At 37.6% G+C, this 14072-nt stretch overlaps 1 protein-coding gene across 10 annotated transcripts in view; it reads left to right on the top strand.

The window, feature by feature from the left end:
• GRIP1 (glutamate receptor interacting protein 1) overlaps window positions 1–14072 on the top strand; it is a 920176-nt gene that overhangs the window by 595039 nt on the left and 311065 nt on the right. For all 10 annotated transcript variants that reach the window (XM_053716876.1, XM_053716872.1, XM_053716874.1 and 7 more), the window contains 2 exons: window positions 6478–6561; window positions 12576–12651. In XM_053716876.1, coding sequence (XP_053572851.1) covers window positions 6478–6561; window positions 12576–12651 — 160 coding nt within the window. The remainder of the gene's footprint in view (window positions 1–6477; window positions 6562–12575; window positions 12652–14072) is intronic.

The following is a 14072-nucleotide window of genomic DNA, read 5'->3' as shown; positions in this document are numbered from 1 at the left end:
TATCAGCCACTATCATACTGTGCTGTTGTTGATTTTGTAAGTTTAACCATCTAACCTTATTTTACTTTGGGAGTCTCTTGTGGGAATTGATAAGCCTAGACAGAGTTGATGCTCCAACATGGTTCATAAATATTAGTTACACGGCCCATACAAGTAGTGATGAACCTAGTAGGCTATGCAGGGATAATTTGTATTTATTTATTGATATTTATTAAACATCTGGCTACAATGTCATTACATAATGTTAGGATTAACTATGACTGTTTTTTTTTATTTTTTTATTTTTGTATTAAACATTTTTATTGAGGAATTGCATATTACAGTGGATTGAGACACCAAAGAAGGGAGAAAATAAATATATAAGAAAATAAATAAATAAAAACAAAAATTATACATTCAGCGATATGGAAAACATTCTGGTGGTTCTTGGTTGATTTTCCTCATTTTGGTCCCTTTTAGACATATTATGGACCACTCTTGGATCCTTATTTACAATATATAGGAAACATGTAGGGATAAATAAACATAAACAAAACATACACAAAACTGGATGACAAAATGTAAGGTACAGGTTAGAGCTCAAATATTCATGTCATATTTGATATACAGGGTTGTACAGTGTCATAAGATAATTGACAAACATTAATGTACCTGATAATGCTCTTTCCCTATTATTCTCTCCCCCTAGCTGTAATCAAGTCACTCATGTGCTTTTAAATTGATAAGTTATGATAGGCAGGGGTTATAGCAGAACACATATACTCCGGCATATGCTTCCCTGAGAAAAATTGTACAAAAATTGATCAGTTATGAGAGACAGCTGTATTGGCCATTATTGGGGATAACTAAGATCTATAGGGCCAAACTATATTAAGAGATATTTGGTATGCATAGTTATACTTAAGGGAAATTACTTTATTGCTATGTTCGCCCCTCAGTGTGAGATGGACTGTTCCATGTCTTTAAAATCTATAAGCAATTACAATTAGTGACATAGGAACCCAGCTGGGGAACGTAAAAAATATTAGAAGACAGTATTGTGTAAGAGGGTAAGATGCTAATATGCTATTCAATTAAGCCTCGCTATATTAAAAACTAAGGAGATTAGGCATTTGGCAGACAAAGGTTTACACTCTACCGGTGATTCTAACTGCGAGTATGTCAGCACCTTCAATGTATCCGGAACTGCTAAAGCGTGTATATTAGTGTTGTTTGTGTCCAGCGCACAGCCAAAGAGTTTCCCTCTCGCCCTACGGCCCTGGCCGTAAGCCGCAGAGCGAGGGCCAAGTTGTCAGTGAAGCCAGAATTATTTGAATCGATCTTTGCTGTATAAGAGCTCTGCACTAACTGTGTCCGCAGCTCCAAGCTACCATTAGGCTACCATTAGGCAAGGTGAAAACATGTACTTAAGAGTGAGTAGTATATAACAGGCACATATATAAAGTGTAACTACGTCCATCTGTAAAAATGTGAATATGGTAGGAAAATAAACAGAATTAGCCTGAACATGTTACAGTACCTGGCCTCTCAAGATTTAAAGTAGACATCATTGAATTATCAGCGTCCATTTGGCATGTTGCAATCAAGAGCAATCAGTACGTTTGTCTGTCACCAGTTATTTTCTTCCACAACACATCAGCCAATATTTAGTATTATTATACATAGTTTTTGCCTTCACAACAATATAGGAAATAACCAATTAACTTTTAAACATGAAAAATAAGGCTTAACTACATATATTGGCAAATAACGTTCCTCTAGAGAGCCCATGGAGAAAGTAAAAATAAAACTAGCTGTTTGTTATCGGGTTAACCCAGTGAGCTCAGTCAGGTGTATTCTGTCTGAGAGGGGTATCTGCAGACTACCCCTCTCCTGTGTCTGGAAAGTGTCCTTCGCTGTGAAAGCCACAGTTATCCTTAATCGGAGTGAGTGTATGATTCCACCATCTTGTCTCACCCAGCAATTTTAGGGTAACAGTATATGCAATAATGCCCTGCGGGTCTTCAGAGCATGTAGCTGTCTGACTCCCCAATGTCTCCATTTTCCAAATACCTGCGTACCGGCTGTAAACAAGACCATCGCCTGTGTCATAGTGTGCCCTGGCGCCAATCTCCGCTTCGCCATTCTCCATCTCACCTGACATACCTTTCTGTGAGCCCTCAATCTCCTCCAGAAGCTCAACGTGTTTCCGACTTGGATCCGCTCGCTTGGGCCTGCTTGGTGTTCCCGCGGGTATCAATTTTTGAAGAGCAGGTGATGCTAGGCGGCGCTCTCCATTGTTAAGACGCCCAGTTACGGCTCCCCCTCCTTTGGTAAGTAAGTAGCCTGAGGCAGGTTTTGAAACCACCAGCTTCTGTGGCTCTCCGTGACATGGGGTATAGCCTTGTTGCTTTGTGGGTTCCTCGTGTACCTCTGCTCCTGCTGTTAGGCGCGCTGTAGAGATATTGCCATTTTGGCTGATAAATTCAGGAAGACTCTCTCGCAAAGTGCTCAGTGTATTTTTTGTACATATTTTATTTATTAGGAAATCGTAAGCGGCTTTGTTGATTAATTTGTCAAAGAGTCTCTCTAATTTCTCAAAAGATTGTGTTGAGTAGCAGTATGGCTCCAATTCTTTGATGTAGGTCATTGTGAGGGATAATGCAAACAGTGCTGTTCACAGCTTTTCTGTTCACAAGCTTCCTGGTGTATTTATCAAAGAGTTCCCTTAATATCCAGCCAGAGGGAGACAATGAAGAGATTCAGTAAGTCGAATCTTCGACAGCACTGATGACCCGGCTCTTCCCGGGGGGGGGGGGGTGTATACTTAATAGTAGGCCGCCGCCTTAGGCCTTGTTCCGATCTGAGTCCCCAATATCATGAAAACGGCCAGAATAAGTTATGTAGAATTCCAGTTGCCAGAACTGTGAGGTTTTCTATTAAAATGATCTTATTCTTGCTGTACAATGTTAATAATCGGCGGATTATTAAGGATTCCGTTGGAGCCTGCAGAAAATGTGTCCTATTCAGAACACTGCATGGACACGCCCCCAACTATGACTGTTTTTATATACACACCATGTGCTTGTTGTTTACTGCATTGGATGATGGGTTTTTTTTAAGTTTCAAATCAAGCTTTATTGGAGAGAATAGGAGAACAACAAAATCACTAGTTACATTCTTTTGAACATAGATACAACATTCATTACATTCATGATGCAATATTCAGTACAGAGCTGCTATGATCTATGAGGTTGTTCAAAGTTCATATCCTTGAATCATGTAATCTGTTTCTCTGTATTGTTTATATTGTATTTGGGTGAGTCCATATTCTTGAGCTTGTTTCGGCCAGCTAATTAGTTTGCTGTATTATAACATTTCTATTAATTGTTGTATTCTAAATTTGGAACTTAACATCAGGATCTTTGCTTTCATATCAATGGTAGGTACTCGGCTTTCTGTTACACACCGTCGGGTCTAATTTTGTTCCTAATGTTATGGCCTTACTCGTCATTTTGTAAGGCGGAGAGAATTAAGAAGAGAAAGTTAGTAAAGCACTGAAAGAAGTGGGGAGGAGGGAAAAAAAGGGGGGGGTGGGACAAGGGAGTAGGGTGGGTGTTCATGAATGACAGGGTGACTTATGATTTGTCTCTCATGCCGTGTTAATCTGAGGTGTTATCACTTATTATAGCCCCCTTGTCCTCCCAGATCAGTGTCATCATCTCATGTGTAACTAATTTCCCTGATTTGAGATAGTGATACCGTTCAAGCCTAAGTAATTCGACCACTCTGTGTCTCCATTCCTGCAGAGTCGGGCCCTGCGTTTTTTTCCAGTGCACAGGTATCAGGACTTTTGCGCCATTTAACATCAGTAGGAGGAGCAGGTATTTGTCCTCCCCTACTACTTTGGGTAGTTCAGGATATATTAAGTATGTGGGTTTTGGTGGAATTATAATCTTTAGTTTTCTACTCATTTCTCCTATCACTTTATCCCAATATGGACGTATGTGGGGTCATGTCCACCAAATATGCAATAGTGTTCCCTCATCCCCTCCAGCATCACCCATCCACATGTGGGTAGATTTTGTGCAATCTGTGGGGTGTCATGTACCATCTGCTCATCAGTTTGTAATGAGTTTCTTGAATTTTCATAGATACTGATGCCTTTTTAGCTTTTGCAAAAATCTTAATCCAATCTTTTGTCTCTATTTCTTGGGCGAGGTCAGTCTGCCATGTGTCGGTATAGGTCGGAAGGGTAGTTCCTCCTTTTGTCAGTAGGGTTTTATATAGTTGCGAGATTAGATGTGTCAGGGTCTGCGTCATTGTGCATAGTGTCTCATAGAGTGTTTTTCGTCTGGTCAGTGCTGCTTTGTTTTTGTGTGTTGTTATATAGTGTTGCATCTGAGCAACTCTAAACCAGGATGCAAAGATCTCAGGTGCCCACTCCGAAAGCTCAGTCTGCATTTTTAGCTTTCCCTGATGTAAGATATTGGCTATGGAGGATTCTGCTAGTGTGTAGAATTCACCTGCTACGTGTGGTCTAAACTCCATGCCCAGGTCTGGGTTCTCTCTAATTGGGGTATTCGGTGAGTGAAGCGTGGATATGTGTGACTCTTTAATAAGTGTCCTATCCCATACCTTAAACACCTGCGTTATCAGTGGGTACTGTGCAATGATAGGTGGCTTGTTCTTGATAGAGATCCAGGCCAGTGCACCCACCCCCGTCCCAGAATGTCATTATCAATTTGAACCCAGGCTTTATTGCGCACATTTTAACTCCACTCCACAAGCCTTTGCAAGGAGATGGCTCTTTGAATTAGATGATGGTTTTAACATTGGGTGCAGAATGTTATAGTTTACAAAAGCTTCTTACTATGACAACAAGTTTGGGTACAATTTGCACAGAGTGTGGGATTTAGGGTTTAAATGCACTGTTTGTTCACTTGTTGTTATTGGTCTGAACGAGGGGAGATTGTCCCCGAAACGTCACCACAATAAAGCTACTAGGAATGTTTGTCTTCAATCCAGCGAGTGCGGTATATTTGTTTGAAGGACAGCTGGCAACCATACACATCTAACATAGTGACCTGTGAACTTTAGGTTTTGACAATCATGCTGTAATCTTTAATAAATAAATATATATTATACATTTTCTTTATTATTAGTTTCAATTATTTGTATTCTACAGTGCTATAAACATAGGTGCCTGATACCATAGTACTATTTACAAAAACACAATTTTAAAAAGAGTGAAGGGTAGAGGGTACTGCCCATGAGTTTCTGTTTGATTTAAATCACCTAAAGTGGTATGGCAGGTGAACTTGTGAGCTTACATGATTAAGGAAGGAGAAAAGAAACGGAGATGAACTTGGTTGAGAATTCAGAGAACTAGACTAGTGTGCATTTTATGTATCCATGAACAGTTTTTAGGGAATGCTTGTAGCTTGGGGCAAGGAGGTGATAAAAGAGCTGGTTAGAGAATATTTACAGACAGTGTCATAGGTATGAGACGGTGCAGCTTTGTTGAGGTGAGGGCCTATTGTGTCAGGTTCAGGATTTTCTTTATGCTGATGGCAGGGGGTGGAGGGACTGACAGAGAGGTGCAGCAAATGGCAATCAATGTGTAAAAATGAGTCTGGCAGAGGCATTCATTAAATATTACAGATTGAAGAAAGCACAGTTTGTAGGCCTTGGTTCTTTGTAATGATTTGTGTGAGGTACAACTTGGATACAATTTTATGTTTGTTTTGTTAGAAAGTCTTGTGCCTCCACTTTGTCAAGGGCTGAGGTTAGTAGCATTGTATTTGCAGACAGATTGCTCAGGGTGCAAACATTGTATCTACTGTGACAATATATTTTATTACATATATACTATATTTTATATTGGCATACTTGGGTTATTCTTTCTGTTGATTAAATTGTACTCTGGGTATTTGACAAATCATATTGGTGAGAGTATGAGTACATAGCTTTATCTTTTCTTTTCATCATAGAATTTATTTATTTTTTATTATTGCTGTATTTATAATATAGAGCTATTAAGAATTATTAATATATTATGGCCATATTATCTAAAAAATAAAAATGCCTTACAAATTGGTGATTTCATCTGCTCCTAAAGGTAAAATTATTGTTGCCAATTCCCTTTATAAATCTTGCAATATATTAGTTCATCATTTACATTCATTTTCATTGTTTAATGTACAGAACCTTGATGCTACTTTAGAACATAAGTTAAAAGAAATGAATAGTAAATGCTTTAATGTGGTGAGTAAATAAAGTAAGGCATTGAATCCATTAATTACTTTTAACTAATTAGCAACTCGTACTCTTTCCTATTAAATGTGTATGTTTTAACCATTAGGTGTAGTAACTATTGCAGTGCATGTTATGTATTCTGTATAATACAGTGGTCATATTGCAAGCACTGTACAGGAGTCTTTCTAAAAGGTCAGTACACCATGCACTGCCTAATTACCTTTTGTTTGTGTTCCTCAGCAATACAAGGGTCAGGAGTCATTTTCAGGACTGTGGAAGTGACATTACACAAAGAAGGAAACACATTCGGGTTTGTAATACGAGGTAAGTTTCCAGTGTATAATAGTATATCTGTGCTTGTAGCTTAGATAAATAATGATTAATGTTCTTGTTTTATTCTTTACAAAGTTTTACTGGCAAGAAACATCTACCGAACCATTTAATTCACGGTGCATATGTAACTATTTATAGCAAAATAATAAATAAAATATTTTGAAATATGTTCTAATAAAATAGGGCTGTTTCTTTTGACACTGATTCCCTTTAATAATAATAATAATAATAATAATAATAATAATAATAATGTCAAACGCCTTGAATTATGATCGCTAGGCCACAATTGATACACTTTCCTGGGCACACTTTGCTTCCATTAATGAACAAGATCATTTTGTTTCAGATTGGGAGTCTATTCATCCAAATAGGAGAAAAAACTCACTGCCTTTTTAAATAAGAAATGAACAGTTGACTTTGCCATTTTTAGACAGTGCAATTTTCTCCTATTTGGATGAATAGACTCCCAATCTGAAACAAAATGATCTTGTTCATTAATGCAAGCTATTGTAAAAACATTTGACAAAAAGTCCCTGTGGAACTGTTTTTCTTTTTCTTTTTCTTTAATTTTTGCATTGCAAGCCCCACTGGTCTTTTTTATTATTGCAACAATCCAGTAGCTGTATTACAAGCTTGTCCTGGGAGGCCAAAAAGTGATCGGTACAGCCTATCCTGTCAAGATTCGTTCCACATTCTAAAGTCAGTAGTTATGAGTTTTACACTACAACGCTGTAGCATAAAACTCATAACTAAAGTGCTAAAAAGTACACCAACACCCATAAACTACCTATTAACCCCTAAACCGAGGCCCTCCCGCATCGCAAACACTAAAATTAAATTATTAACCCCTAATCTGCCGCTCCGAACATCGCCGTCACTATAATAAACATATTAACCCCTAAACCGCCGCACTCCCGCCTCACAAACATTAGTTAAATATTATTAACCCCTAATCTGCCGCCCCTAACATCGCCGCCACCTACCTACATTTAGTAACCCCTAATCTGCCGCCCCAATATTAAATTTATTAACCCCTAAATCTAATTCTAACCCTAACACCCCTAACTTAAATATAATTCAAATAAATATAAATAAAAATTACTATCATTACCTAAATAATTCCTATTTAAAACTACTTACCTATACAATAAACCCTAAGATAGCTACAATATAACTAATAGTTACATTGTAGCTAGCTTAGGGTTTATTTTTATTTTACAGGCAAGTTTGTATTTATTTTAACTAGGTAGAATAGTTACTAAATAGTTATTAAAGGGACAGTAAACCTTAAAAATAATGTTATATAATTCTGCACATAGTGCAGAATTATATAACATTATTTAAGTGCTATAGTTCTAAAAACCTTTTTTACCTTTTAATATGTAAAAATGATGGCGCTTTTACAGACCCGCTCTCTGCTGAGCAGGTCTGTAATATTTAGTCAGCGCATCGGGCCAGCTGTATAGTCACAGCCCGGCCCGACCGCGCCATAGCACTAAGTGCAGCTCGCTCCTGTCACAGGAGCGAGCTGCACTTAGTCTTATGGCGCGGTCGGGCCGGGCTGTGACTATACAGCTGGCCCGATGCGCTGACTAAATATTACAGACCCGCTCAGCAGAGAGCGGGTCTGTAAAAGCGCCATCATTTTTACATATTAAAAGGTAAAAAAGGTTTTTAGAACTATAGCACTTAAATAATGTTATATAATTCTGCACTATGTGCAGAATTATATAACATTATTTTTAAGGTTTACTGTCCCTTTAACTATTTAATAACTACCTAGCTAAAATAAATACAAATTGACCAGTAAAATAAAACCTAACCTAAGTTACACTAACACCTAACACTACACTACAATTAAATAAATTCCCTAAATTAAATACAATTAACTAAATTAAATAAAATTAGCTAAATTACAAAAAAAAAACTAACACTAAATTACAGAAAAAAAAATTACAAGATCTTTAAACTAATTACACCTAATATAATAGCCCTATCAAAATAAAAAAAGCCCACCTAAAATAAAAAACCCTAGCCTAAACTAAACTACCAATAGCCCTTAAAAGGGCCTTTTGTGGGGCATTGCCCCAAAGAAATCAGCTCTTTTACCTGTAAAAAAAAATACAAACAAACCCCCCAACAGTAAGACCCACCACCCACACAACCAACCCCCCAAATAAAATCCTAACTAAAAAACTAAGCTCCCCATTGCCCTGAAAAGGGAATTTGGATGGGCATTGCCCTTAAAAGAGCATTTAGCTCTGTTGCGGCCCAAAGCCCTAACCTAAAATAAAACCCACCCAATACACCTTTAAAAAATCCTAACACTAACCCCCAAAGATCCACTTACTGGGAGAAGTCGTCATCCAAGCGGCAAGATGTCCTCAACGAAGCCGGCAGAAGTGGTCCTCCAGACGGGCAGAAGTGGTCCTCCAGACGGGCAGAACTGGTCCTCCAGACGGGCAGAAGTGGTCCTCCAGACGGGCAGAAGTGGTCCTCCAGACGGGCAGAAGTGGTCCTCCAGACGGGCAGAAGTGGTCCTACAGACGGGCAGAAGTGGTCCTACAGACGGGCAGAACTCGTCCTACAGACGGGCAGAACTCTTCACCCAGTCGGCATTTTCTATCTTCATCCTTCCGACGCAGAGCGGCTCCATCTTCAAGACATCCGGCACGGAGCATCCTCTTCTTCCGACATCTTCTTTCTGAATGAAGGTTCCTTTAAATGACGTCATCCAAGATGGCGTCCCTTAGATTCCAATTGGCTTATAGAATTCTATCAGCCAATTGGAATTAAGGTTGAAAAAATCCTATTGGCTGATGCAATCAGCCAATAGGATTGAACTTCAATCGTATTGGCTGATCCAATCAGCCAATAGGATTGAGCTCGCATTCTATTGGCTGTTCCAAACTTAATTCCGATTGGCTGATAGATTCTGATTGGCTGATAGAATTCTAAGGGACGCCATCTTGGATGACGTCATTTAAAGGAACCTTCATTCAGCAAGAAGACGTCGGAAGAAGAGGATGCTCCGCGCCGGATGTCTTGAAGATGGAGCTGCTCCGCGTCGGAAGGATGAAGATAGAAGATGCCGTCTGGGTGAAGACTTCTGCCCGTCTGGAGGACCACTTCTGCCCATCTGGTGGACCACTTCTGCCGGCTTCGTTGAGGACATCTTGCCGCTTGGATGAAGACTTCTCCTGGTAAGTGGATCTTTGGGGGTTAATATTAGGATTTTTTAAGGGTGTATTGGGTGGGTTTTATTTTTCAGTTAGGGCTTTGGGCCGCAATAGAGCTAAATGCCCTTTCAAGGGCAATGCCCATCTAAATTCCCTTTTCAGGGGAATGGGGAGCTTAGGTTTTTTTAGTTAGCGTTTTATTTGGGGGGTTGGTTGTGTGGGTGGTGGGTTTTACTGTTGGGGGGTTGTTTGTATTTTTTTTTCAGGTAAAAGAGCTGATTTCTTTGGGGCAATGCCCCACAAAAGGCCCTTTTAAGGGCTATTGGTAGTTTAGTTAAGGCTAGTTTTTTTTTATTTTGAGTGGGCTTTTTTTATTTTGATAGGGCGATTTGATTAGGTGTAATTAGTTTTGAGATCTTGTAATTTGATTTTTATTTTCTGTCATTTAGTGATTGTTTTTTTTTTGTAATTTAGCTAATTTTATTTAATTTACTTAATTGTATTTAATTTATGGAATTTATTTAATTGTAGTGTAGTGTTAGGTGTTAGTGTAACTTAGGTTAGGTTTTATTTTACAGGTAAATTTGTATTTATTTTAGCTAGGTAGTTAGTAAATAGTTAATAACTATTTAGTAACTATTCTACCTAGTTAAAATAAATACAAACTTGCCTGTAAAATAAAAATAAACCCTAAGCTAGCTACAATGTATCTATTAGTTATATTGTATCTAGTTTAGGATTTATTTTATAGGTAAGTATTTAGTTTTAAATAGGAATTATTTAGGTCATGATATTAATTTGTATTTAGATTTATTTAAATTATATTTACGTTAGGAGGTGTTAGGGTTAGACTTAGATTTAGGGGTTAATAAATATAATATAGTGGCTGTGACGTTGGGAGCGGCAGATTAGGGGTTAATAAACGTAGGTAGGTGGCGGCGATGTTAGGGGTGGCAGATTAGGGGGTTAATAATATTTAACTAGTGTTTGCGATGCAGGAGTATGGCGGTTTAGGGGTTAATATGTTTGTTATAGTGGCGGCGACATTGGGGGCGGCAGATTAGGGGTTAATAACATTTTGTAGGTGTTGGCGATGTTGTGGGCAGCAGATTAGGGGTTAATAAATATAATGTAGGTGTCTGCGATGTTGAGGGCAGCAGATTAGGGGTTCATAAGTATAATGTAGGTGTTGGCGATGTCCGGAGCAGCAGATTAGGGGTTAGTAAGTATAATGTAGGTGTCATCGATGTCGGGGGTGGAAGATTAGGGGGTAATAAATGTAAGATTAGGGGTGTTTAGACTCGGGGTTCATGTTAGGGTGTTAGGTGTAAACATAAAATGTGTTTCCCCATAGGAATCAATGGGGCTGCGTTTATGGAGCTTTATGCTGCTTTTTGGCAGGTATTTTCTCAGCTGGCTCTCCCCATTGATGTTTATGGGGATATCGTGCACGAGCACGTACAACCAGCTCACCGCTGACTTAATCAGCACTGGTATTGGAGTGCGACATGGTGCTCAATTTTGCTCTTCGCTCACTTCTTGTCTTTTAACGCCGGGTTTTTGTAAACCTGTAATACCAGCGCTGTAGTTAAGTGAGCAGTGACAATAACGTGCAAGTTAACACTGCACCCCTCATAACGCAAAACTCGTAATCGGGCCGATAGGAAATTGTAAAGATCAGTGAATGAATATAATACATTTTCTGTCTTTTAAAAATGTAACTACCCTGCCTAAGTGTAAAAGTCTCCATAGGCAGATGCTTACTTTGAATAATGACCAAACGTAATAAAAATAAAGAAAATAATTTAATAAGTTTTCACTAATACAATACAATTAAATAGTATTTTCATTCTTCTGTATAGGATATAGAAATATATTTTTTATTTTGACTAATATTTGCAAGGTTTGTAGCCATTTGTAAAGGAGTTTGGCTGGGAATTGGTGTAAGGTAACAACTGCACAAAAAAGGACATAGATAAATTTCTTCTTTTGTTGCATTTAAAAATGGCATTTTAAAATGCGTTACAGATTTATTTGTTTATAATAAAACAGATGTTACTGTAAGGATAACTAAATATTATTTGTTTTATATATTTATGTAGGGCATATCCACCAATGAGAAATCAGGCTTTAAATGCCAAGTTATGCTTATGATTAGCTATAACAATGTAATATGTTTCAGCATGTCATTTCTCGACTATTATGGCTATTTAGTGTTTTTTTCCCAATGATCCATTTTACCTTCTGGCGTATATATATCATTGTTTACAAATAGTAGTTCCTTTACCTTTATGTTGACATTTCAAATATCTAATTTTTGTTCACCAACTATACTTAAAATTTAATTTATGGGGAATTACATTTTAATGTTAAAGGGACATGAAACCCTATTTCTTCAGCAAAGGATATCTAAAGGATAATAGTAAATTGGAATGTTGTTTAAAATTGTATTCTCTATCCGAATCATAAAAGAAAAGTTTTCGGTTTCCTTTACTTTCTTTACACACTAGCTTTTTATGAAAGCTATGTAAAGTATTGGCACTGTATCATAATATGTTGCCTCTCTACATCACTGATTACATGATTTTGGTTTCAAAAAGTTTTAGGCATATGTATAGGAATATAATAACTTTCTTTTGACCTTTAATATTATTTGTTATCTTTTGCGTTTCACCTTTATCTTTCATATTATGCAAATCTGTTGTTGCTGAAACACACTGTTCTATCTCTGTATAATAGTTAAAACTAATATATGCCAGATTTGGAAGCAGTAAGCAGGAGCGTGTTTACTTGGAGCAATAAGCTTATTCTGTTTTCTGTTTGCAGGAGGAGCACACGAGGACAGAAATAAATCTCGTCCTGTTGTAATAACTTGCGTTAGACCTGGAGGACCCGCTGACAGGTACAATACATCTTTCTGCAGCAATACAGATGGATCTCGCTTATTCTGGCACACACGTAGATAAGCTATGCATCAAATCTTATGAGCAGATATAATGAATGTAAAAGTCCCCACTATGCATTAAAGCTATGCTGCCAAAAAGATGTGTAGAAGATGCTTATTGATATTGTGCTGTGGCATATTTTTTGCATCTTTTATCAGTCATTACCCTTGGTTTATATAAAGCCAATTCACAGACATAATACGATAGAGAAGACTAATAACAACAATAGTTAACATTATTCAGAGGTACTAGGACAATCCCGACATATTCAAATTTACCAACCTGATAAATTAGAAATAACAAATGTAAACTTCCTGTCAAACACCCATGCACTGAGTACTGTGAAACTGTTCTCTTCCCTTGGGGATTTAGAAATGTTCTAAAATATGTTTAGTGTTTTAGTGGAAATGTGAATTTTACTAAGACTAGAAGGTCGTAATTCTTGATGAATGTGTGACAAATTGAAAAACAATCCCAGCGTATATGTGTGTGTGTGGGGGAGGGGGTGACTTTACTTTTATTTATTTTTAATAAACAAGCCAATCGGAATTCATGGGATGCCATCTTGGATGATGTCATTTAAAGGAACCTTCATTCTGCAAGAAGACGTTGGTTGAAGAGGATGCTCCGCGCCGGATGTCTTGAAGATGGAGCTGCTCCGCGCCGGATGGATGAAGATAGACGATGCTGTCTGGATGAAGACTTCTGCACGTCTGGAGGACCACTTCTGCCGGCTTGGATGAAGATTTCTCCCGGCTTCGTTGAGGACTTTTTGACGCTTGGATGAAGACTTCTCCCATCTTTTTAAATAAGATCTGAAGGAGCGCCTATGGTAGGCGAGGACTTGATTGATGATATATACTCTCAGTGTTAGAGTAGGGGTCTTAATTAAAGATCAGTATAAAGCAGATATTATAGCGTGTGTGTATACAGAGGATATGTATTAGATGATATATAAACTTACGAAAACTCTATAAGATTTATCACATTTAATACCACAATTAATACAACAAACAAAAGCATGGATCCATGATTAAATTAAGTTAAGAACAACAGTTGAGCTAATACACACTAAAAACAATTTAGAGTAATGTAGATTAAAAACAGTAGTTTAAAACAATATTCATAATAAATATGCAATGTGTATCAACATTCGGTAAATACCGCAAAAATAGGTATGGTTAATAATATAATCCGTTAAGAGCAATAGTGCAATAGTTCATCAAATGAAATGTGTGATAGTTCTCCAAGTTGGGTGAGTAGTGTAATAGTTCTCCGAAGTCGTGATATATCCAAATTAATTCTCAAAAAATTAGCCAAAAAAGCGTGTTAAAATATGTGTAAAAAATGGTGTAAAAATGTGTGTAATCAAAAAACT

The sequence above is a fragment of the Bombina bombina genome, chromosome 6 (genome assembly GCF_027579735.1).
Source record: "Bombina bombina isolate aBomBom1 chromosome 6, aBomBom1.pri, whole genome shotgun sequence".
NCBI lineage: Eukaryota > Metazoa > Chordata > Amphibia > Anura > Bombinatoridae > Bombina > Bombina bombina.
Note: the sequence above shows the minus strand (reverse complement) of the source record. Positions and strands in the feature narration are given on the sequence as shown.